Below are 22,055 nucleotides of genomic sequence, written 5' to 3' on the forward strand. Positions count from 1 at the left end.
GCTAGGATCACTACCACCAACATTACATGGCTCGAGAATCAGGGAAGGATGGTCCTTCAAAGGAATATGCGGAGGCTGTCATCACAAGATGCTAAATTAGGCAGGAACCACATATGTCCACCACCAAATGAAGGTGATTTAAGATAGGGATCTGAATTAAATAGTAGACCCCCTTACCTCTCAGGAGGTGACTCTACTGGACTTTACTGAGATTGAGAAAGACTGGGCCCATAGATCACCACTGCTCTTTGATACTGAAACACCAAGTGTTGACATTGGAGTAGATGTTTAGGGAGGAGGAAAGTGTGTTGATATTGAAGTAATCCAGTATGCTGGGAATGTGCAGGCATTACTAAAAATAATCAAGCTCTCCTCATCAGCACAGATAAAATGGAAGAATGTGATTGTAGCAGATGTCCTTTAGGTTAAAGTTCAAATGTTACCTCCATGGAGATGACACCTTTCTGGCATCCTGTTTACAGAAACCTTCCCCAATTACTAATTCATCATCCTCTTCATTTTCTTCACACTGCCCATCAAAATCGATCGTAGTCATAAAATCAATAATCATGTAATAATTAGATAATATATAATAATTATAATTAATAATTATGTAATAATTATAGATTTGGACACCTGTTAATTATCTTTTTCCCTATACTGGAATTTAATCTGAATAAGAGCAAAATGTTCATTTACCTTGTTCACCTTTATATACCCAGCTCCAAGCATAATGACTGTCACATAGTAGGTATGCAACCCTTTTTTTTTTTTTGAGTGAGAATCCATGGGAACTCTCTTGGGGTCATGTCCTAGGAATCAGCCTAGGAGAGCCTGGAGCACTTGAAACTAAATAAACTACTTTCCATCAGTTGTTTTTTTTTTTTCCTCCTTGATCTTCAGAGATATTTTCAAAAAATAATTTTGTGAAAAATGTATCTTACTATGGAATATAAGGTGTCCTTAAAGTACAAGCACTGACTCTTGAAATGCTCCTGGCTACAAGAGGCCTCTGTAGATGTTCTGCTCTTTACTGAGCTTCCTGTGGCTCTCTCCTCTCAGCGCTGCTGTCTCATTGTGTCCTCGTGAGACGCTTGGCACAGTTGGGTCTGTAGAAAAAGAGAAACAGACAAGTTTGTGGACCCCTCTTTATCGGCTAGATAATAAACTATCAGAGGCCAAGGGCCAGCTCATACTCACCCCTATGCTTCCCCAACACCTAGCACCGTTTTGCACATCCTGAGTGGCTGGCTGTTGGTTGACTTGAAATAAATAGCATTTGTTAAATCCTTAAATTTTTATGTCTGCTGCAGTGACCTCAAACTTGACAATGTGATGCTGGATTCAGAGGGCCACATCAAGATTGCTGATTTTGGCATGTGTAAGGAAAACATCTGGGATGGGGTGACCACCAAGACATTCTGTGGAACTCCAGACTACATTGCCCCTGAGGTAAGAGCTGACGGGACCCCTAACACGTGCCTCTATTGCGTTGATGTCTCCCCTGTACCCTCAATGACCATATCAGGGCTGGGAAAGAGCCAGGAGGGTACCTGGCAAGCAAACCTCCGGCTAGTCCTTCTCCTATACTCTAAATCGTTCCTTGGAGATCACACATGCAAATTAACTTTGCACGCATCCAGAAGCTCAGGCCCAAAATACATCAAGGTTTGGGGGAAAATTTAAATAAAACTCAAAATGAACCATCCACCACACATCAGGAAAATTCTTCAAGCTGCTACGGCTCATGGCCATATGATACTGCCTCATTATGACATTGAAATGTTCGTTAAGAGGAGGGAAAGAGAGAGAGGGCTTTCCTGAGCTGACATATGACACAGGATCTATGCACTGATACTAAACCCTGAAAGACTTAGAATTTTTCTTTCTGTGAGTAAGATATAAATGAAAGGGAAAAGATTTAATTCTGGCGCCTCCCCCTCCCTTCCCAAAGGAAACGGTCAGTTGCAGAATGGATTTCCCCAACATGTCATGGTACCGAATTTGTGCCAAATGATAGCCTTCCCTTTTCTCTGAATTGGTGCTTAGAGAAGTGGCATTTTGCAATCTGTTACTAGATTTTTAAGGAAAGGAACTGAGGATGTGGCACAGAGTTTTGGAAAATGGGTATTCTAGAATTCTTTTCTTGACTGTCAGTCACTTATTTGGAACAATGATGATGGGAGGCCACCATGTAACTAAATAATTGGCCACAAAATTTAGAACCTGCATCCTCTTTTACCAAAGCAGTTCTTCTGGGAACTTAGCTTGTAACACACAACACACACACACACACACACACACACACACGCATGCACGCACGTGCGCGGCTGAAATGATATGTGTTCAAAATCCATTCTTCATTACAGTGCTGTTTTTAAATAACAAAAAGTAGGAAACAGCCTCGGTGACGACCAATAAGAAAAGGGTCAGCTAAAATATGGTACGTTCATATTAAGAAGTACCATGGAGCTCTTATGTACTAACTGGAACGATGTCTGTTAATCAAGGAATAGATAATAGACTGAATTATTTATAGTATGAAATACGACATCAATTTAATTCAAAAAAGACTGAGTTCGAGATATGGAAAGATCTTTGAAACATATTGTTAAGAGAAAAAAGTCAAGGTAAGTGAACAACTATATGCCAACAAGCTAGACAACCTTGAAGAAATGAAAACATTTTTAGAAACGTGCAACTTAATAAGACTGAATCAGGAAGAAATAGAAAATCTGAATAGACCAATTACTGGTAAGGAGATAGAATAAGGAAAAAAAAAAAATCTCCCAATGAAGAAAAGTCCAGGACTAGATGGCTTCACTGAGGAATTTTACCAAGTATTCAAAGAAAAATTAACACCAATTTTTTTTCTGAAAAATCAAAGGAGAGAAGATTCCCAAACTATTTTTACAAGGCTAGCATTATTCTAATACCGAAAGCAGAAGAGTACACTACTAGAAAAGAAACCACAGACCAATATCCCTGATGGATATAGCTACAAAATTAATAGACTGAATTCAGGAGCACATTAAAAGGATCATTCACCATGATCAAGTGGGATTTAGTCCTGGGATGCAAGGTTGGTTCAACATTCGCAAATCAGTCACTGTAACGCATCACTAATAGAATAAAAGAAAAGAATCACGTCATTTTTATAGATGCATAAAAAAATAGGGATAAGACAATGGTGTCCATTCTCACAACTCCGCAACATAGAACCAGAAGCCCTAGCCAGAGCAACCAGGCAAGAAAAAGAATAAAAGTATCAGAATTGGAAAGGAAGAAGTAAAAATGGTCTCTGTTTGCACATGACATGATTCTATATGTAGAAGATCCTAAAGACTCAACCAAAAGTGTTAGATCTAATCAATGAATTCAGTAAAGTTACAAGATACAATATTAGTATGCAAATATCAGGAGCATTTTTATAAACTGACAACAGATTTTCCGAAAATGAAATAAAGAAATGGATCCTGTTTACAATACCTCAAAATCAATAAAATACTTAGGAATAAATTTAACTAAGGAGATGAAATACTTCTACTCTGAAAACTATAAGACATTGCCAGAAGAAATTGAAGAAGATACAAATAAATGGAAAGACATCCCATGTTCATGAATTAGAAGAATTAATTTTGTTAAAATGTCATACTACCAAAAACCATCAATAGATTCAGGACAATCTCTACCAGGATTTCAACTGCATTTTTGACAGAGGTAAAAAAAAAAAAAAAAAAAAAAAAAAAAAAAACACTGTCTATATTTATGTGGAATCACAAAAGACACTGAATAGCCAAAGATTTGAGAAAGAAAGGGGTGCCTGAGTGGCTCAGTCAGTTAAGTGTCAGACTCTTGATTTTGGCTCAGGTCATGATCTTAGGGTTGTGAGATCGAGCCCCATGTCAGGCTCCTCAGAAGCCTGCTTAAGGTTCTCTCTCTCCCTCTCCCTCTGCCCCACCTTCTTCCCCACTCATGTGCATTCTATCTTGCTCTCTGAAAAGAAAAGGAAAGAAAAAAAAAAAGAAAAAATGATAAAAAAAAAGAAAAAGAACAAAGCAGGAGGCATTATACTATTGATTTGAAGCTATACTATAAAGTTATAGTCATTAAACAATATGGTACTGGCCTAAAAACAGGTTAAGTAGATGGACAGAACAGAATCAAGAACCCTAGGGGCACCCGGGCGGCTCAGTGGGTTAAAGCCTCTGCTTTCAGCTCAGGTCGGAGTCCTGGGGTCCTGGGATCAAGCCCTGCGTCGGGCTCTCTGCTCAGCGAGAAGTCTGCTTCCCCCTGCCCTCTTTCTGCCTGCCTCTCTGCCTATTTGTGATCTCTGTCTGTCAAATAAATAAATAAAATATTAAAAAAAAAAAAAACCTAAGCATATGTGGTCAACTAATGTTTGACAAGGAAGCCAAGAATACTCAGTGGAGAAGACAGTCTCTTTAATAAACAGTGCTGAGATATTTGGGTATTCATATGCAAAAGAATGAGACCAGACGTATCCTACACCACTCAACAATTAACTCAAAGCGGGACTAATGACCTAAATGTAAGACCTGAAACCGTGAAACTCCTAGAAGAAAACAAAGAGCAAACTCCTCAATGTGGGTCTTGGTCATGATATTTAGGATATAACACCTGAAGCATAAGCAACAAAATCAAAACAAGTATGACCACATCAAAGTAAAAACCTTCTGCACACCAAAGGAAATCACCAACAAAGTCAGAGAAGAACCTATGGAATGGGAAACAGCACTTGTAAACCATGTATCTGGAAGGCGTTGATATCCAAACTATGTAAAGAACTCCTACAACTCAACAGCAAACAAAACAGAACAAATACCCCAGTTAAAAAATGAACAAAGGACCCAAATAGACATTTCTCTTAAAAAAAAAAAATTATAAATAAATAAATAAATAAATAAATAAATACAAAAGCCCAACAGGGACAGGAAGAGGTGCTCAGCATCACTCATCATTAGGGAAATGCAAATGAAAACCACAATGAGATGATCCCCTGACACCTGTTAGGATGGCCATTGTCAAAAAGACTAAAGATAAGGCATACTGGCGAGGGCGTGGGAAAGAGACAAACTTGTGATTGTTGGTGGGACTGTTAATTGGTGCAGCCACTCTGGGAAACAGTGTGGAGGATCTTCAAAAAATAAAAATAAAAAAAATTCAAAGTAGAGCTACCCTATGACCCAGTGATTCCACTTTTGGGACGATACCCAAAGGGGGGAAAAAACCACACATACTAATTCAAAAAGGTGTCAGCGCTCCCGTGTTTATTGTAGCATTATAAATAAGACATGGAAACAACCTAAGTGCCCATGAATGGATGAATGGATAAAGAAGTTGTGGTGTATATACACAATAAACTATAATTCAGCCATAGAAAACAGATGGACCTTGAAGGCATTATGCTAAGTCAGAGAAAGATAAATACTGTATGATCTCATTTACATGTAGAATCCTGAAAAAAGAAAATAGAAAACCCAACTCAGAGAGAAAGAGATCAGACTTGTGGTTCCCTAGGTGGAAGATGAGGAGGGGGTTGTGGGAGGGGGGTCAAGACGTACAAACTTCTAGTTGTAAGAGAAATAGGGGTAAGGATATAATGTCCAACATGATGCCTATAGCGAACACTGCTCTGTGATATATAAGAATGTTAAGAGAATAAATACTGAGTTCTCATCACAAGGGAGAAAACTTTTTTCTTTTTTTTCTTTTTATTGTATCTATGTGAGAAAGTGGATGTTAGTTGAACTGATTTTAATCATTTTCACAATATATGTAAATCATACCATCTTGCTATATTCCTTAAACTTGTACAGTGATGTGTGTTGACTTTTTCTCCATAAACCTGGGTGTGTGTGTGGGGGGGGGGGGATTCAAGGTACAAACTATTCAATACAATAGGATACCATATATGGAAACAATGACAATGCATAGAACACTGCTATATGTTTCCTGTGAGTGTGGAGAAATACATGTAAAAGCATAGAAAATCTGGAAGATTCCAGACTGATTTGATAACAGTGGTTATTTCTGAGGGTAAGAGCATGGTAAAGAGAAATTTAGCCCAATCTGTTTGTTGTGTGCATTTTTCACAAGGTAAACATATTTGTGTATTACTTGACTAATTAAAAGTGATCTTTTTTAAAAAATCCTTTATAGATTTCCCCTACTATCGACCATAGAGCATTCCTGCAAAAACTTTTGTAAGCCAAAATGGTATGAAGCGAAGAAGCAGTTTTGTTTTTGTTTTGTTTTCTAGGATCTTATTTGTTTGACAGAGAGATAGAGAGAGATCACAAGTAGGCAGAGCGACAGGCAGAGAGAGGAAGGGAAGCAGGCTCCCCGCCAAGCAGAGAGCCCGACACGAGGCTCGACCCCAGGACCCTGGGATCATGACCTGAGCCGAAGGCAGAGGCTTAACCAGCTGAGCCACCCAGGCGCCCCTGAAGAAGCAGTTTTATACAGGAAAAAAATATATATATATTTAGTGTTCTCAGACCCAAGAAATAACCTCTTGGGCTTTTCTGATACCCGAGGACACATCTGGCTAGCGGATGCATAAAATAAATTGAAATCAAACACAGATGCTGACACCTCTCGGAGCTATGGCTGCTCGATACTGGGTGTTGTTCCCTGGGAAGGAGCTTAGTGGTGCCACTCTCGGGGTCTCCTTAGGGTCTCCCTGCAAACCAAACGCAGAACTCTATTTTCACTTTTTGCCTTTATCTAAAAAGGAAAAGTCCTCTCCAGATTTCCTTTGGTTAACGCAAACGGGTCCTAATATAGTCTTTCATAAAAGCTATGTAGTAGAAGGCAGACTTTCAAAAAGCAGGGAACGTTCGTATTAGAAGGCAGTGGTGTTTCCCCAACAGGTCCTACCTCAGTTTATTACCATTTTGTTAAGTAGTTAGGGCATCAGACAATTCCTTGATCTGCCATGAGTTCAGTAATCTCTGGTTCACTGTCACCAGGGGTGCTTTTAAACTGTAGGCTGCCCAGGCATTAGCCAATATCAGCTGAATCCGCGTCTCTGTGGGGAGGACCCCATAGCTGTGATTTTCCAGAATTCCTGGGGGTTTCGATGCACTAGACACGTGGAGTTTTGTTCCTGGGGAAGCCGCTCCCTCGGACAGCCCCATGATGGAAGAAATACGCAGGGGTCCAGCTTTCCCCCTGGCTTTGCTGTTAACTAACCACCTCACCTTCTGGCAATTTCTTTCACCTCCTGGGCTCTATTTTCCTTTGTAAAAGGATTATCTTGTAAGGTTGTCATAAGGATCAAATAAGACAGGAAGTACTTTAAAGGTGTGGAAACACTTTCAATAAGTGTTCTCACAGAAAGCGTCCCTTCGGTCTATTACGGTTTAATTCTCCTCAGAGGGTGTTTCTGACGATAGGGTGGAAGCAGACGGAGTAAACAAACGGACATTCGTTTTATAGCCAAGTTTGCTCGGACGCATTCGTTGAGTAAAACAACCACTGAATGAGAGAACCTTTTAGTTACAGATAACATTTTGAGGACATAATGTGTGAGAAGCACACATTTCTCTTTCATCCTCAGAAAACCCTATGACATGGATATTATACAATTCCTTTTGTCAGGGAGGAAACTGAGACATCAAGAAGTTACATAACCTGCCCCAGGGTCACACAAGTCAAAATAGCAGTCAGGACTCAAAGTCGGGGTGGTCTGACCCTCTCGTCTCTTCCCTGAAGCGTTGCTACAGATCACCTCTCAAACCCCTCGACACAGTTGACTTGAAAGAAGGATGGCCACGTGGCTATTCTAGACTTCGCCGTGCTCTGGCAATTTGGTAATAAATATGGAAAACCTTAAAACCATATACACCATTGCGGAGGATGTGAGCAGACCTCTTTGCAAAGAAGACATCCAGATGGCTAACAGACCCATGAAAAGGTACTCAGCATCGCTCAGCATCGCTCAGCATCAGAGAAATACAACTCAAAACCATGATGAGATGCCACCTCACACCTGTCAGAACGGCTAAAATCAATGACACAAGAAGCAACAGGTGCTGGCGAGGATGTGGAGAAAGGGGAACCCTCTTCCCCTGTTGGTGGGCGTGCAGATGGGTGCAGCCACTGGGGTAAGCAGTATGGACGGTCACCAAAAACTTAAAAATAGAACTACCTATGGTGCAGTCATTGCACTAATGGATATTTACCCCAAAGATACCAAAACATTAATTCAAAGGGATACATGTACTTCTATGTTTATTGCAACATTATTTAAAATAGCCAGACAGGGGCGCCTGGGTGGCTCTGTCGTTAAGCGTCTGCCTTCGGCTCAGGCCATGATCCCTGGCTCCTGGGATCAAGTCCCCGCATCGGCTCCCTGCCCTGGGGGAAGCCTGCTTCTTGCTCTCCCACTCTCCCTGCCTGTGTTCCCTCTCTCATTGACAGACAAAGGACATAGCCCAAGTGTCCATCAGTAGATGAATAGATCAACAAGACGTGAGCTTTTGTGCGCGCGCTCGCTCTCTCTCTCTCTCTCTCTCTCTCTCTGGGATGTGATTCAGCCAGAAAAAGAATGAAATCTTGCCCTTTGCAATGACATGGATGGAGCTAGAGAGGATAACGCTAAGCGAAATAAGTCAGAGAAAGACAATTATCATACGATCTCACACGTATGTGGAACTGAAGGAACAAAACAAAGGAGCAAAGGCGGGAAAAAGGGTGACAAAGCAAGAAACAGGCTCTTAAGTATAGAGCACAAACAGATGCGGGGGTTGAGTGAAAGACGTGATGGGGCTTGAAGCGAAGAACTTCTATCCTGGTGAAAAATACAAATAACTTCTAAAGACGACAGATTTTTAAAAAGTTCTTAAATTAAAAAAAATTTTTTTTTAAATTTAAAAATGTTTAAAAACTACCATTTGATCCACTAATGTTATTTTGAGGAATTTTTCCGAAGGAAATAATTGGACAAATGTCCATATACCCAGTTAGAAGATTCTGTATCGGAGCATCAGAAGAAACCTGATCAGTTGGGAACTGGCAAAGTAGATTTTGGTATATCCACCCGATGGAATGCCGGGCAGAGGCCAGAATGGGTTACTTCATTAAAATTCCACATACTAACGTGTTTGTGTTCATGTAAAACACATGCCTGTGCGCACTTTACTATATATTAATAAAAAAGACTCTAAGAGGAAATAGACCGAAAGAGCTATCATCATTTTTCTCTTGATGAGTGATTATGGGTAATTTTAGTTGTGTTCTCTTAGCTTGTCTATTTATTTATTTATTTATTCCTTGCTTATTGGTATTTTCAAATACATAGTGAAACAGTATGAGTACTATTACAACTTTTTAACTTAAGAGTCTTTAATTGTGGTAAAAAGAATAAAAATAAGATTTGCCAGGATGCCTGGGTGGCTCAGTCGGTTAAGCCGCTGCCTTCAGCTCAGGTCATGATCCCAGTGTCCTGGGATCGAGTCCCACATCGGGCTCCTTGCTCCGCAGGGAGCCTGCTTCCCCCTCTGCCTCTGCCTGCCACTCTGCCTGCCTGTACTCTCTCTCTCTCTGACAAATAAATAAAATCTTTTAAAAAAAAAATAAGATTTACCGTCATAACCTTCCCGAAGTATACAGTTCAGTAGTGTGAAGCGCATTCCTGTGGTCATGTAAACGTTATTACTTTTGTCCCAAGAAACAAAGACGGTTTTTCTTCTTAAGGATGCCACACTCACCGTATGGAAATTAACAAGAACACACCGTGCTAAGTGCTTTGGAAAGGCGGTGTGGCGTCCACAGATGTTTTCCCCGCACCTGCAGGCCCCCCGGTAAAGGTGATCCATCTTCCCAAGGTGGGTAAGTGGACACTGGGCTCCTTAGTCACTCTTTTTCTTTTTTTTTTTTTTTTAAGATTTTATTTATTTACATGACAGAGATCACAAGCAGGCAGAGAAGCAGGCAGAGAGAGAGGAAGGGAAGCAGGCTCCCCACTGAGCAGAGAGCCCGATGTGGGGCTCGATCCCAGGACCCTGGGATCATGACCCGAGCCGAAGGCAGAGGCTTTAACCCACTGAGGCACCCAGGCGCCCCCTTAGGAGGGTGCGTTCGGGCTCCAGCCTTGGCGAGAACCTGCCCGCCTCCCTGATGGAATGGCTTCTGTTTTCCAGATCATTGCCTACCAGCCCTACGGGAAGTCTGTGGATTGGTGGGCCTTCGGAGTCCTGCTGTATGAAATGTTGGCTGGGCAGGTAATTGAATTTTAAGGGATTTGCAGGAAAAGTCCTCCCCTACCCCCATCTGCGTGGTTTCTCTAGAAGAAGGGTGTCCGCTTGATACCGGCGTCTAGGTTGGAAGCCCTGTGACTTCCACGGCCTTGGGGTTACCCAAGTCTTTAGAACGTTTTTCCTAATTGTTTCCCTGGAAGCTTCTGAGTGAAAGCAGAACCTTTTCGCAGGGAAAAGGGCCCGGTGGTTCGGGGCAAATGGGGCGGGTTTTAGGCAGGATCCTTGTCCTCCGTCACTGTCCTCTGTCCCGCAGGCGCCCTTCGAAGGCGAGGATGAGGATGAGCTCTTCCAGTCCATCATGGAACACAACGTGGCTTACCCCAAGTCCATGTCCAAGGAAGCTGTGGCCATCTGCAAAGGGGTGAGTGAGCCCCTGAAAGCTTGCGGCCAGGACCACCGCATGCGGAGAAGGCAGGCTGTGCCCTGCCCGAGGACACCTCACCTGGGGGAGGGCGGGGGTGGGGAGATGGAGACTGAACTCTGCCCCTCCCCCCACTTGCCTGCCTGTGAGCCTGGCGTGCACCTGCTACCTCCTGGAGCAAAAACAGCTTTTTTCCAGTCTGCGCACAAGCACTGGAGAGGTCTGCCGGCAGCTGTATCTTGCCGCTGGCTGGGCTCCAGGCACTAGCCCGCACAGGGACATGCATATTGGATGAATGAGATAGGAAACGCAGAGACCTTGCCAAAGAGCTGGAACCCATGGGAAAGGGTACGAGAGGTCGGCAGTGCCCATCTGACGAACTTGCCCTTCTCTGCGGCTTATGTGCGTGGCTAATATGAACAGCGTGTAACTTCTGTCCTATGAGAATATCACAAAAGATTGAGTATAAGGGATTCTCTGGATAAGCTGACCCAAGGGTAGTGCCTTCAGAACCCCTAGTCTCCCCCCACCAACAAATGGCTGAAAATCACATGCATTTTGTACATGGCAGTGGTTGCAGACAAGGCAGAGCCTGTGTTTGCCAGTGAGGATTGCTTTGTTATGCACCTGCCCCTGGGCCACGAAGTGCTCACAGTGACCTGGCAGAGTCCCTGGAGATCAGCTGTCCTCACCTTTCGTGCCATCACAATGACCTGAAGTACTTCTTTAGATCGTACAAAACCTCAGGCTCACCCTGGAGATGGTCTGGACATCAGTATTTTGCAGAAGTCCCTGGGTGGCTTAAAAACCACTCCCTTTAAACCGGCTATCCAGATGTGGTAGCATTTCAGCTCTGATGCAGGTGAGCAGGCAGTGCTAGGAGAGCCACAGAGAATATGGCCCTCGGAGGCTGCCTTTATGAAGTATTCAGTCTCCCCCCCCCCCCAGTTGAGGGGCACAGGCGCATTCTCAAGGTTAGGGCGTGGCCATGCCTTCCCAGTGAGTTCCCACCTGTGCATCTGAAGAAACCAGGGCTGCTGATCCTAGATCCTCGGGGTATTTGTAGGTTTCCCACTGCCCAATCCAGCCTTACTCTTCCTGGCCCGAGTCAGATGCCCCGTGAGCTAGGCTAGGTGCAGAAAAGCTGGACTATTCAAGCAGTTTGTAAAAGCTGGGCCAACGTCTCCATCTAGAGCGCCTCATCAACACCACCTGGATCCTCACTCCTGGTGAATCACTAGCCCAGTGTAAGGTCAGTGCAGAACCCCCCCTAGACATAGTCTCGTGGGGGAGGAAGAGTGGGTGGAGGTCATACAGTGAGCTTTTAGTTTGTTTAATAATGGCCAGCGTTTCAAGAGCAGGGCATTTCCCATAAACATTAACTTTCCAGTTTCTCTTGAAAAATCTGATCTCACCGTGCTGGTCTGTCATTCCTACAAAGAAAGCATCAGCCAGCTGGGTGGGAAGCCTATGTACCCTTTAGATAGGGCATGCCCTCTCCAGTTTGCAGAACTCTCCATCTGGCCTGGTTCCATCTGGGCTCAAATCCTGATCCCGGCATTATTAGCCCTATAGTTGTAGGTAAGTCCCTCAACCTTGTCTGTGGACTGAGGCTAGTGATAGTATGGATTGAATGAGTCAATGCAAGTGAACCCCTTACAACAGAGCCGGTTCTTACAACAGAGCATGGGCCATTGTGATTGTTATTACTAATACTGTGTACTACTATGTTACCTGCCAGGCCTCTCTTGGCCTTTAAGTATGCATACACAGCAATAGGAATTTTTTATTTTTTATTTTTATTTTTTTAAAGATTTTATTTATTTATTTGACAGAGAGAGGGAGAGAGATCACAAGTAGGCAGAGAGGCAGGCAGAGAGGGAGGGGGAAGCAGGCTCCCCGCTGAGCAGAGAGCCCGACGTGGGGCTTGATCACAGGACCCTGGGATCATGACCCGAGGCGAAGGCAGAGGCTTTAACCCACTGAGCCACCCAGGCGCTCCCTACAATAGGAATTTTTTAAGTGGGGGTTTGGGAGATCGAGACCCTCTGCACATCTCGACATTTCTGCTTCCTTGGTGTGTGGTCCTATTTTGCACCTCTGGGCTTCTGTTTCTTTATCTCTAAGAATGGAATACTACTACTCATGGAACAGAGGTTTTTGAGAGCATTAAATCAGGTAACAGAAAGCTCCTTGTGTGGTATCGGCGCATAGTAGGTGCTTAATTAATATGTGCTCAAGACCTTCCCCCTCCCCACTCTGTCCTGCCCGGACAGCTGAGGGATCTAAGTGGGTCATGGGGGAGAGAGGATTTTCCAGGTCAGTTGCATTCAGCTTCAGCTCCAATTAGCGGTTTCCCTGGTAGAGCAGATTTCCATTAATTTAGGACCCATAACCTTCAGGATTAACTGGTGTGACTTTCTTCCCCGTGGGTTCGAGGACCTTTCTCAGTTGAGCGGGCTGAGTCCAGTGTGGGCTCTTTCTTCAAGGCTGAGGCTCCAAAGAAGAAGGGTTGCGCAAGCCAACGGCAAATGCGGCCTCCCCAGCAGCGGGCCCCAGGGAATGCGTCTGGGTGATCAGAGATGGAAAAGTGATTAAATCCAGCTGTCTGCATGGCTGCGGGCGCATCAGCTCCGAGCGCGGTAGCTGGGCAGAGACTCGCGTTAGGAGTGCCGGGTGACTTTGCCGTGGCTTTTCTTCACTTGGCATCCTCACCTTTGCACGGAAGTGGAGCTAGGCTTTTGAAGCCCGTTCCGTTCTGATTGAAAGGTCCTTTATATATCCATCCCATTAAAGAACGTATTTGCTACCAGAAAAAAAAAAAATTAGTATGACTTTGCTTAGATTGCCACTCCCACTTTGAACAAACTTAGAGCAGACAGAAGCCCCAGTTGGCCGCACGTTAGCATGAAAACAAGCAGGCCGCACGGCACAGAGCAGCGAGAGCTCTGGATCGGGCAGATCTGCTTCAAAGCTCGGTCTGCTACTTAGCTGTGTGCCTCTGGGCAAATGACTTCTTCTCTGGACCCAGTTTCTTATCTGGGAAATGAGGATAATAGTTGTAAAATGAAAATAAAGATGGAAGAGGAATGCCTAGGAAGCCTCGAGCGCAGAGCCTAGGCGCATAGGAAGTACTCCGTACACAGAGGGCATCCAGTGATGCCCTAATGTTAGTGGTAGTGCTAACCAGAACCTCGTAGCCCTCTCTTTCCTCCGATCCTAATCCTACACAAATGTCAGGGCTTGGTCCAATGTGCTTGCCTTCTATAAACCCTTCCTGAATGAGCCAAGCCACAGATATCCCTGTGGAGCCCACCTCGGAAGGGCTCTCTCGTTAAAAACCCAAGTTCGGGAGTGGGCAGACATGAGATCGAGTCCCACCTCTGCCATTCCCTGACTCTCCATGTCCTTGCTAGCTGTTTCCTATCTCTGAGTGCCAATTGCCTTGTCATTGGAATTGGAAAAATAATATGCCCACCTCGTTGAGTTATTGTGAGAATTTGGTAAGATCGTGCGCAACACCTCAGGATAGAAGTGCCTGGTGATCTTCCGCCTGGCGTGTAAAGCGTATATGGAGAATATGTGTGTTTGTGTGTATATAGGGGGATAGTTTCCGATGACAAGTTACCTGGAAGCAGGAATCCTTACAGTGTTCCTCTCCTTGCCATGATCCACAAATCCTGGGCACAGTCTAAGGTCTCCGGCATCCTGGTGTCTGGTCAGCTCTGGGAAGCTTCTTGGTCTCGTATGGTCCAGTTGCTTGTTTTTCCTCTTTGAGGCCTTCTTGTTGGTTTGGGGTTTTGGTTTTTGTTTGCTCGTTTGTTAGTTTTTTAAATCACAACCCCTCCGTCTTTGCTCTTGGTGCATTTGCTCGAGTCTCGAGATCAGAGAGATTCTCATGCTGCTTTGGATTCATTGACGAGAGGAGGTCTGTCTGGTTTCATCTTGGAGCCTCTATCCGTCTTGTTATTTAGCACCGGCTCAGAGACCCAAAGATGGAGGGGTTTGATAATTAAGTAATTTAAATGGAACACCAAAGAAACCTCAGCGGAGTTTTGTGTAATGTGTGATACAAGCAAAATGAGCTGGGCTAGGTTTTGACTGTTTAATGAGCTTTCAGAAAGTAATTACTTGAAACTTGGGCCCATTCGACTAATATTTTTTTTTCTTCTGTTTTGTCCTTTTCACAAGTGCTTTACTGAGAAATGCAAATATTATCAGAATGAATGTGGCCTTTGCCTTGGTCACACTCCAGCTTCCTCGGGGTGGGAGGTGGGGGAATTTGAAGATATTGAAACTGTTCTCATTAAATGCCCCAGTAATTGCGTTACACTCATTCTTCAACAAGAATGCATCTGGTGACATTTCTCACTTAAAGTTCAGGACCACATTGAGGCTCAAGTTCGATTAACCATAAGCGATCTTGCTTTGGGAAAAGCAGCAGTGTTGTTGGGTCCTCCGATTACAAAGACCTCACTGATGGGGCGCCTGGGTGGCTCCGTGGGTTAAAGCCTCTGCCTTCGGCTCAGGTCATGATCTCAAGGTCCTGGGATCGAGCCCCCGCATCGGGCTCTCTGCTCAGCGGGGAGCCTGCTTCCCTCTCTCTCTGCCTGCCTCTCTGCCTACTTGTGATCTCTGTCAAATAAATAAATAAAATCTTTAAAAAAAATAAAAACAAACAAAAAAAACAAAAACCAAAGACCTCCCTGGAAAATTATTGTCTGGGAGCAAAAGCGAGCAATAAGAATGGAGACTCTCGTGGGCTTATGCATCCTCCCCCGAAGTTCATTAAATTCAGCCTTTCTCTTCTCTCGAAGCTGATGACCAAACACCCGGGCAAGCGCCTGGGGTGCGGACCCGAGGGTGAACGCGACATCAAGGAGCACGCGTTTTTCCGGTATATTGATTGGGAGAAACTGGAGCGCAAGGAGATCCAGCCCCCGTACAAGCCGAAAGCCGTAAGTAAACCGTCCTGCCGGGCTCTTGGACGCGCACTCAGGACGCGCGCTGTCCTCTCCCGGCGCGTGCGCCCGCGGTGCGCTCAGACATCGATGCTTCTCCCCGAGCGTGTCTGTAAGGTGAGGCACGCCGTCACCGGGTACCAAACCGGAGCTCTCCATCCACGCAGCCCGGCCTCAGAAGGCAGGAAGGATGGTGGCCCCCAGGCTTCTGTGTAATCGGTTCAGTTATGGTTAATGGTCTTCGCCGATGGTTTTTTTTTTTTTTGGAGAGGGTCCTTGGGCCGGCGGAGTTCAGATCCCGTTTCGGACAGGGACGCGGAGTCTCGTTTTGCCCTTGTGCTTTCCTTGGTTCGACGGTGTCGCTTTTTCCTCCTCAGCCTGACATTGAAAAGGTCATGTTGTTTACCTCCGCGGGATTTCAGTGTAATCCCGAAACGGTCACCGAGTCTGAGTCAGTGAATCAGACGGCCCCACCGGCCAGCTCCCACCCGAGGCAAGACAGAGGGAAGCAAAAGCCTGCGGCGTGCTCCTAGACCTCTTGGAGGCTCTGAGTGCCGACCTGGCTTTGAGGACAAGAGGAAAAGCCTCCTTCCCAGTCGTGTGCGCCTGGGAGGGTTTCCCTTCCCCGAAGACTCAGCGGGAGCCCTTGTCAGCCCCCGGGGAGGAGGAGTTCACACTGAATTTTACTGAGCTGCAGTTCCCCAGACAGGCTGTTTCCTGGTTAGATTAAGGGAGACCCCGTGACTTGGTGATGGGCTGGGAAGCGTCCCCCGGAGGCTGAACTGGGCGCGTAAATGTCGTCCCCGAAACCCGACCTTGTGAGCTCCGTGATGCCAAGGGTAGTTATTTTGCTCTTAGGAATTCTTGGTCCCTTATTCTGTGCCGGGCACCCCGTGAAGGGCGCCGTGCGTGGCTTCTGATGAGATCCTCCCAGCAAGCTTTGGCCGAGGCGGGAGGGAGGCTCAGAGAGGTTAAGCACTCTGTCCGGGGTCACTCAGCCCCGGTGTGATGAAGCGGGGATGCGGACCCTCCCACTCTGTTCGAGGGGGATCACAGTGCCCAGGGGGCAAAGGGCACGCAGGACGGAGAAAGCCCCCCCACCCCCCACCCCCGCCTGTTGTTTCTTAACATCTGCCTGGTGCCGCACCTTCCCCTCCATCCCGCAACGTTAGCTTCTGCCTTCCCAGCACCCCAATGCGTCCTGCGTCTCTCTGGGCACTCCCTGGGGTCAGGAAGCCTGGTTACTTGGAGATAGCCGGTGGCACCCAGCCCTGCCAGCTGTTGTAGGCGTACAAGCTGGTGTCAACTCAGCTTCCCCAGAACCGCTATCCCCCTGAGCCTTTCTCTGCAGCACGTCCTCCGGGACCTTTGCCGATGCTGGTCTTACACTGCTGAATCCTGTGCTCTCCAGCTCTCCAGGCCAAACACGCCCACGCCCTCCCCCCCACCTCCCCGCACACACACCCCTTCCACCTGCACGCATGTCCCAGGTGACGTCACCTCCAGATGCCTAGCGTCTTCCAGACCATCAGCACAATATTTTTAACAGTGTCTGGCCCTCGAATGAATACAGTGGGCCCCACCGACCATCTCTTGATCTTTCTGGAGCTGGTGAACTTGGAGGAGTCCGGTCGCCTCTCTGCTCCCCTGTTTCATCCTCTGTGATGTGGCGACGTTAACAGTCCCTACATCAGAGGACCATCGCAATGCATGACACCCTCACAGCCAGCCGGGCGCGGAGCTGGCACTCTGGGACAGTTGATCGTTATTTTCGCCTGCCGGGTCACATGTTGATCCACGTCTTGGGTGTGGGGTCTTTAAGGGGTTGAACAGTGTGGAGGCCTACTGCTGCTCTTCTGTGAGATGGTGTGTCCAGGTGTGCACTTGGGGCTGGAGAGGGACTGTGCCAGGCAGTGTCGTCACTTCTTTTTTTTTTTTTTAAGATTTTATTTACTTATTTGACAGACAGAGATCACAAGTAAGCAGAGAGGCAGGCAGAGAGAGAAGAGGAAGCAGGCTCCCTGCGGAGCAGACAGCCAGATGTGGGGCTCGATCCCGGGGTCCTGGGATCATGACCTGAGCCGAAGGCAGAGGCTAGTGTCGTCACTTCTAATGAACTATTTGGTAAAAGATTAAAATGGCAGCTTGGGAGACAAGAACAGGTTGTTCAGGAAGCTGGGAGCTCAGAGACAGGACGCAAAACTGACTTGGGTTTTGTGGGGCTGTTCATGAGATCTCAAAATGGGTACCTTCCCCCTCCTCCTCACGTGGCCAGAGGAGGGTTGCAAATACCCCGTCTTCACGAGCGTTGAACCCATTGCCATGACAGGGACCATTCATTCTTTAGTTGCAGACCAGTGGTTTTCAAAGGGCGGCTTCGCAGACCAGCAGTATCCCCTGGGAATACTAAAATGCTCAGGACCCTCCTCAGAAACCCTGACTCAGTAGCCCTGGGCGTGGGGAACTCCAGGTGAATCTGATGTGCCCCAGGTTGATAGTCTCTGCTGTGGACTTCAGTGTTAAAACCTCAGGCAGATGAGCTGAGCTGAGGCCAGGGGAACATGGCAAGGAGAAAAAAAAAAAAAATCCCTCTTTTTTTTTTTTTTTTTTTTTTTAAGATTTTATTTATTTATTTGAAAGAGAGAATGGGTGCGGGGGAGGGGTGCACGGAGGAAGAGGAAGAAGCAGATTCTGTGCTGAACGTGGATCCCAGTGTGGGGCTCAATCCCAGGACCCCAGGATCATGACCTGAGCTGAAGGCAGATGCCTAACCGACTCAGCCACCCAGGTGCCCCAGTAGGGGAAAATCTCCTGAAGAGGAAGACATTGGTTCTCATCTAGTCTGGGTGACAGGTGGGGACTATTCTGAGAACAGGTCACAGGCTCAGGTGCCTTAGAAGCCAGGCAGATCATGTAAAGAGGAGAGGCAGGTGGCTGGGGACAGGGGCAGACTCAGAGCTGGGTGCTTATCTCCAGCGGCATGGTTGCAGACCCTGCTGCCCGTTACTAATTATTGTAATACTGTTTTACATCATCCATAAGAACAGCTGCCTTTCTCCGAGCATCTTCTACAAGCCCCAAGCACTGGGCTGGCCAGGTCGGTCCTGCAGGAGGCAGGCTCCTCATACGCCCATCCTCATCAGAATTTTTGTATGCGATCTCTATCTTTTGGTGTATCAGCAACACGTTTTTAAAAATTAAACACCTGGGGCACCTGGGTGGCACAGTGGGTTAAGCCTCTGCCTTCGGCTCAGGTCATGATCTCAGTGTCCTGGGATCGAGCCCCGCATCGGGCTCTTTGCTCAGCGGGGAGCCTGTTTCTCTCTCTCTGCCTGACTCTCTGCCTACTTGTGATCTCTCTGTCAAATAAATAAATAAAATCTTTTAAAAAAAAATGTAAACACCCAATTCAGGCCCAATTAAACACAACCACAAGTCATATGTGGCCCATGGACTCGGTGTATATCGTCTTTGGGTAGTGATTGCTCAGAGTCACATTGACATTTAACTGGTTCCTGTTAGTACTGGTTATTTACCCCTGAGTCCATTCCAACTGGGTAAATATTTTGGAACTTCCAGCTCAGCGATAATGAGTATAAAAGATCTAACCAGTGCCTGGCTCGTAGAAGATACTCAGAAAAAAGTAGCTGTTCTTATCCTAGATACTATAAAAATACCACAATAATTAGGAAGGATCAAGAGGATCCTCGACTGTTCTGCATTTGATAGGATTTCCAATCAGCCGATGTCTTGAATTCCCTCTCGTGGGTTTAACTTTGACTTTCAAAGTACAGTGATTGGACTGGGCTGTATTCTTCAAGACGTTGCACCACCAGCAATGAGGGAAAGCCGGCACTGGCAGTCCCAGTGCTCCCTGAGACTGAGCTAGAAATAATAATTATGGGGGTGCCTAAGTGGCTTAGTGGGTTAAGCGTCTGTCTTCGGCTCAGGTCACGATCCCAAGGTCCTGGGATCGAGCCCCGCATGGGCCTCCCTGCTCAGGGGGAAGCCTGCTTCTCCCTCTCCTCCGGATTGTGCTCTCTCTCGCTCTCAAATAAATAAAATCTTAAAAAAGGAAGGAATAATCATGGAGATACAGCCCCCTCTTTCGAGTCAACCTGCACATATGCCTTTGTAGCTGTGGACGCCGGCCTCAGAGTCCTCACCGCCTCTCGGGATCTCCCATTTCCCGTTCCACACACATCCCGGAGGGCCCCTGGCAAGGGTGTGCAGAGTGCCATGGGCCTTGCCGGTGATTACAAGGCCTGCGTGCATCTGTCGGCGTTCCTGATTCACCCGTGCTATTAACTGGAGTGCAGCGGGCGAAAAATCATGGGCAAGAACAGAGGGTTCGATTCAAACATCAGTGAAGGGTGCCTCACTGATGTTGCTGGAGGTTCAGACCATGAGCTTTGAGGTTGTTCCCAGTGCTGACTTTTATTATGGCGAGGAGCCGATTGCAGGACCCTCTTCCGAACCGCGGAGACCCACCAGCGTGGGTGTGTTGTAATTTATGAGTAACTTGGCTACGTGTGCATCCGATGGCGTCTCTCTTGCTCAAAGCTTCCCTGCTGGCTCTCAGCTGCCCCCAGAATAATGCTGACTCTTCCGGAGCATGGATGGCTTTTGGGGTCTTCCAGGGTCCAGCGTCTGTCCCCTCTGCAGCTTCGGCTCCCACCCTCCAAGAGCAAGCAGTTCTGAATTTCTTGCAGTCGCTCAGACACGCAGGGCGTCCTCGTCCCTCCCCGGCTCTGTCTGTGCACAGTGGAGCATCTGCGACGTCCGTGCCCTTCCCCAGGCTACGCCCGCCTCCAGCCCCATCCCTCGCGGGGCCTTGCTCCTTCTTCCTCGCCGAGGCTCTTCCTGATTCCCGGGGCTGGATCACCCACTAGTGTCCCCTCCACAAACGCATCACACTCTATTGTAATTGCTTGTTCGGTGCGATGTCTGTCTTCCCGACTAGATTGAAAGGTTGTGACTAGCTTTGTCAGTGTTGACTCCCAGTGCTTAGCAGAAGGCTTCGCACCTAGCAGGTGCTTAATGATTTTTCCCGAGTAAGTGAATGAAGCCATGAACGGCTGAAACATACGAGGCTGAGGCTCTGCGCGGAGAAACGTACGGGGTTCTTGAGGGCTGTGCCTCGGAGCAGGGTGTGTGTGTCTCCCGCCTTCATTTTCACATGTGCTGGGATGCTGCTGGGCCAGGGACGACGCTCGGCGTGGCTAGGGCTACAGCGTGGTCCCACGGGGAGTGGCAGTCCCTGTCCCGGTTGGTGTGCCACGCAGGAAGGTGAAGGCCATACTGAAGGGCTACATGAGCCTCAGTATGGAGCGTGCTGGTGAATGTGGTGCAGGCCATGTGGCAGGCTGCTGTGGGTCAGTGGGCAGTGGCTGGGAGTTGCTGGTTGATGTCCTAGCGGGCTCTGGCTGGGGCTGGGCGCGTGCTGAAGCGGTGGGTGGAAAGCCAGTGTGTTCTGGTTCTGTCCCTTGGGGATGTTACCCGGCGCTCCAGGTCATCTCAGTAGCCAGTGTTTATTGACATTAGGGACCCTCCCAGGTGCTGAAGACACAGAAGTAAAATGAATATAATTTCCTGCTCTCGTGGAACTTGTATTTTAGAGGGAGTGGGCAAGTAATAAAACACAGAAATCAGGGGCGCCTGGGTGGCTCAGTAGGTTAAGCTGCTGCCTTCGGCTCAGGTCGTGATCTCAGGGTCCTGGGATCGAGTCCCACATGGGGCTCTCTGCTCGGTGGGGAGCCTGCTTCCCTCTCTCTCTCTCTCTGCCAGCCTCTCTACCTACCTGTGATCTCTCTCTGTCAAATAAATAAATAAAATATTTAAAAAAAAACACAGAAATCAGCAAATATGTTAGAAGTAGACAAGCATTGTGGAGGAAACCAAAGCAGAGTTGGGGATGGCGAGAGCTGGACTGGGGAGAGGTTGATTTTAAACAGGGTGGTTGGAAAGCCTCACTGACAAGAGGAAGGTCAGGGAGGGAGGGAGCTGTGTGAATATCTTGGGGGTGGAGAATGGTTTGAGTGGTAACTGCAGGTGCAAAGGCCCTGAGGCAGGATCTTGCCTGGCATTGGTCGAGGAAGAGCATAGAATCCAAGTGTTGAGCCTAGTGAGGGAGAGGGGGGAAAAGGTGGTGACATCAGTTAGGCCACAGGAGGCTCTTTGGCTTTTACTCCGTGCTAAGCTGGGCAGCCTTTGGAGGGCCCTGAGCAGAGAAATGACATGATCCGACTGCGGGTTTTAAAAGCATCGCTCTGACTGTTGTATGTGCAAGGGCGAGATCAGGAGACTGGTCTGAGGCTCCTGCGGCAATCCAGGTGGGAGGCAGCTGGCACTTGGACGGGACGGAGCTGCGGAGGGCCTCCGTGCTGTGTTCGTCTTGGCCTCCCTCACGGTCCCCGGGCCCTGGCAGGATGCTCAGTAAGGGAGACT

General features: G+C 47.1%; 1 protein-coding gene across 4 annotated transcripts in view; it reads left to right on the plus strand.

The window, feature by feature from the left end:
* PRKCB (protein kinase C beta) overlaps positions 1-22,055 on the plus strand; it is a 322,605-nt gene that overhangs the window by 282,219 nt on the left and 18,331 nt on the right. For 2 of the 4 annotated variants that reach the window (XM_045072662.1, XM_045072661.1), the window contains exons 13-16: positions 1,314-1,452; positions 10,170-10,250; positions 10,540-10,647; positions 15,465-15,605. In XM_045072662.1, coding sequence (XP_044928597.1) covers positions 1,314-1,452; positions 10,170-10,250; positions 10,540-10,647; positions 15,465-15,605 — 469 coding nt within the window. Of the gene's footprint in view, positions 1-1,313; positions 1,453-7,740; positions 8,023-9,723; positions 9,850-10,169; positions 10,251-10,539; positions 10,648-15,464; positions 15,606-22,055 lie in introns of those variants that run through there. The other 2 variants (XM_045072663.1, XM_045072664.1) reach the window with 2 other exon arrangements.

Source organism: Mustela putorius, unplaced genomic scaffold, assembly GCF_011764305.1.
Source record: "Mustela putorius furo isolate JIRA1106 unplaced genomic scaffold, ASM1176430v1.1 tig00004041_pilon_pilon_pilon, whole genome shotgun sequence".
In the NCBI taxonomy this organism is placed as follows: Eukaryota; Metazoa; Chordata; class Mammalia; order Carnivora; family Mustelidae; genus Mustela; species Mustela putorius.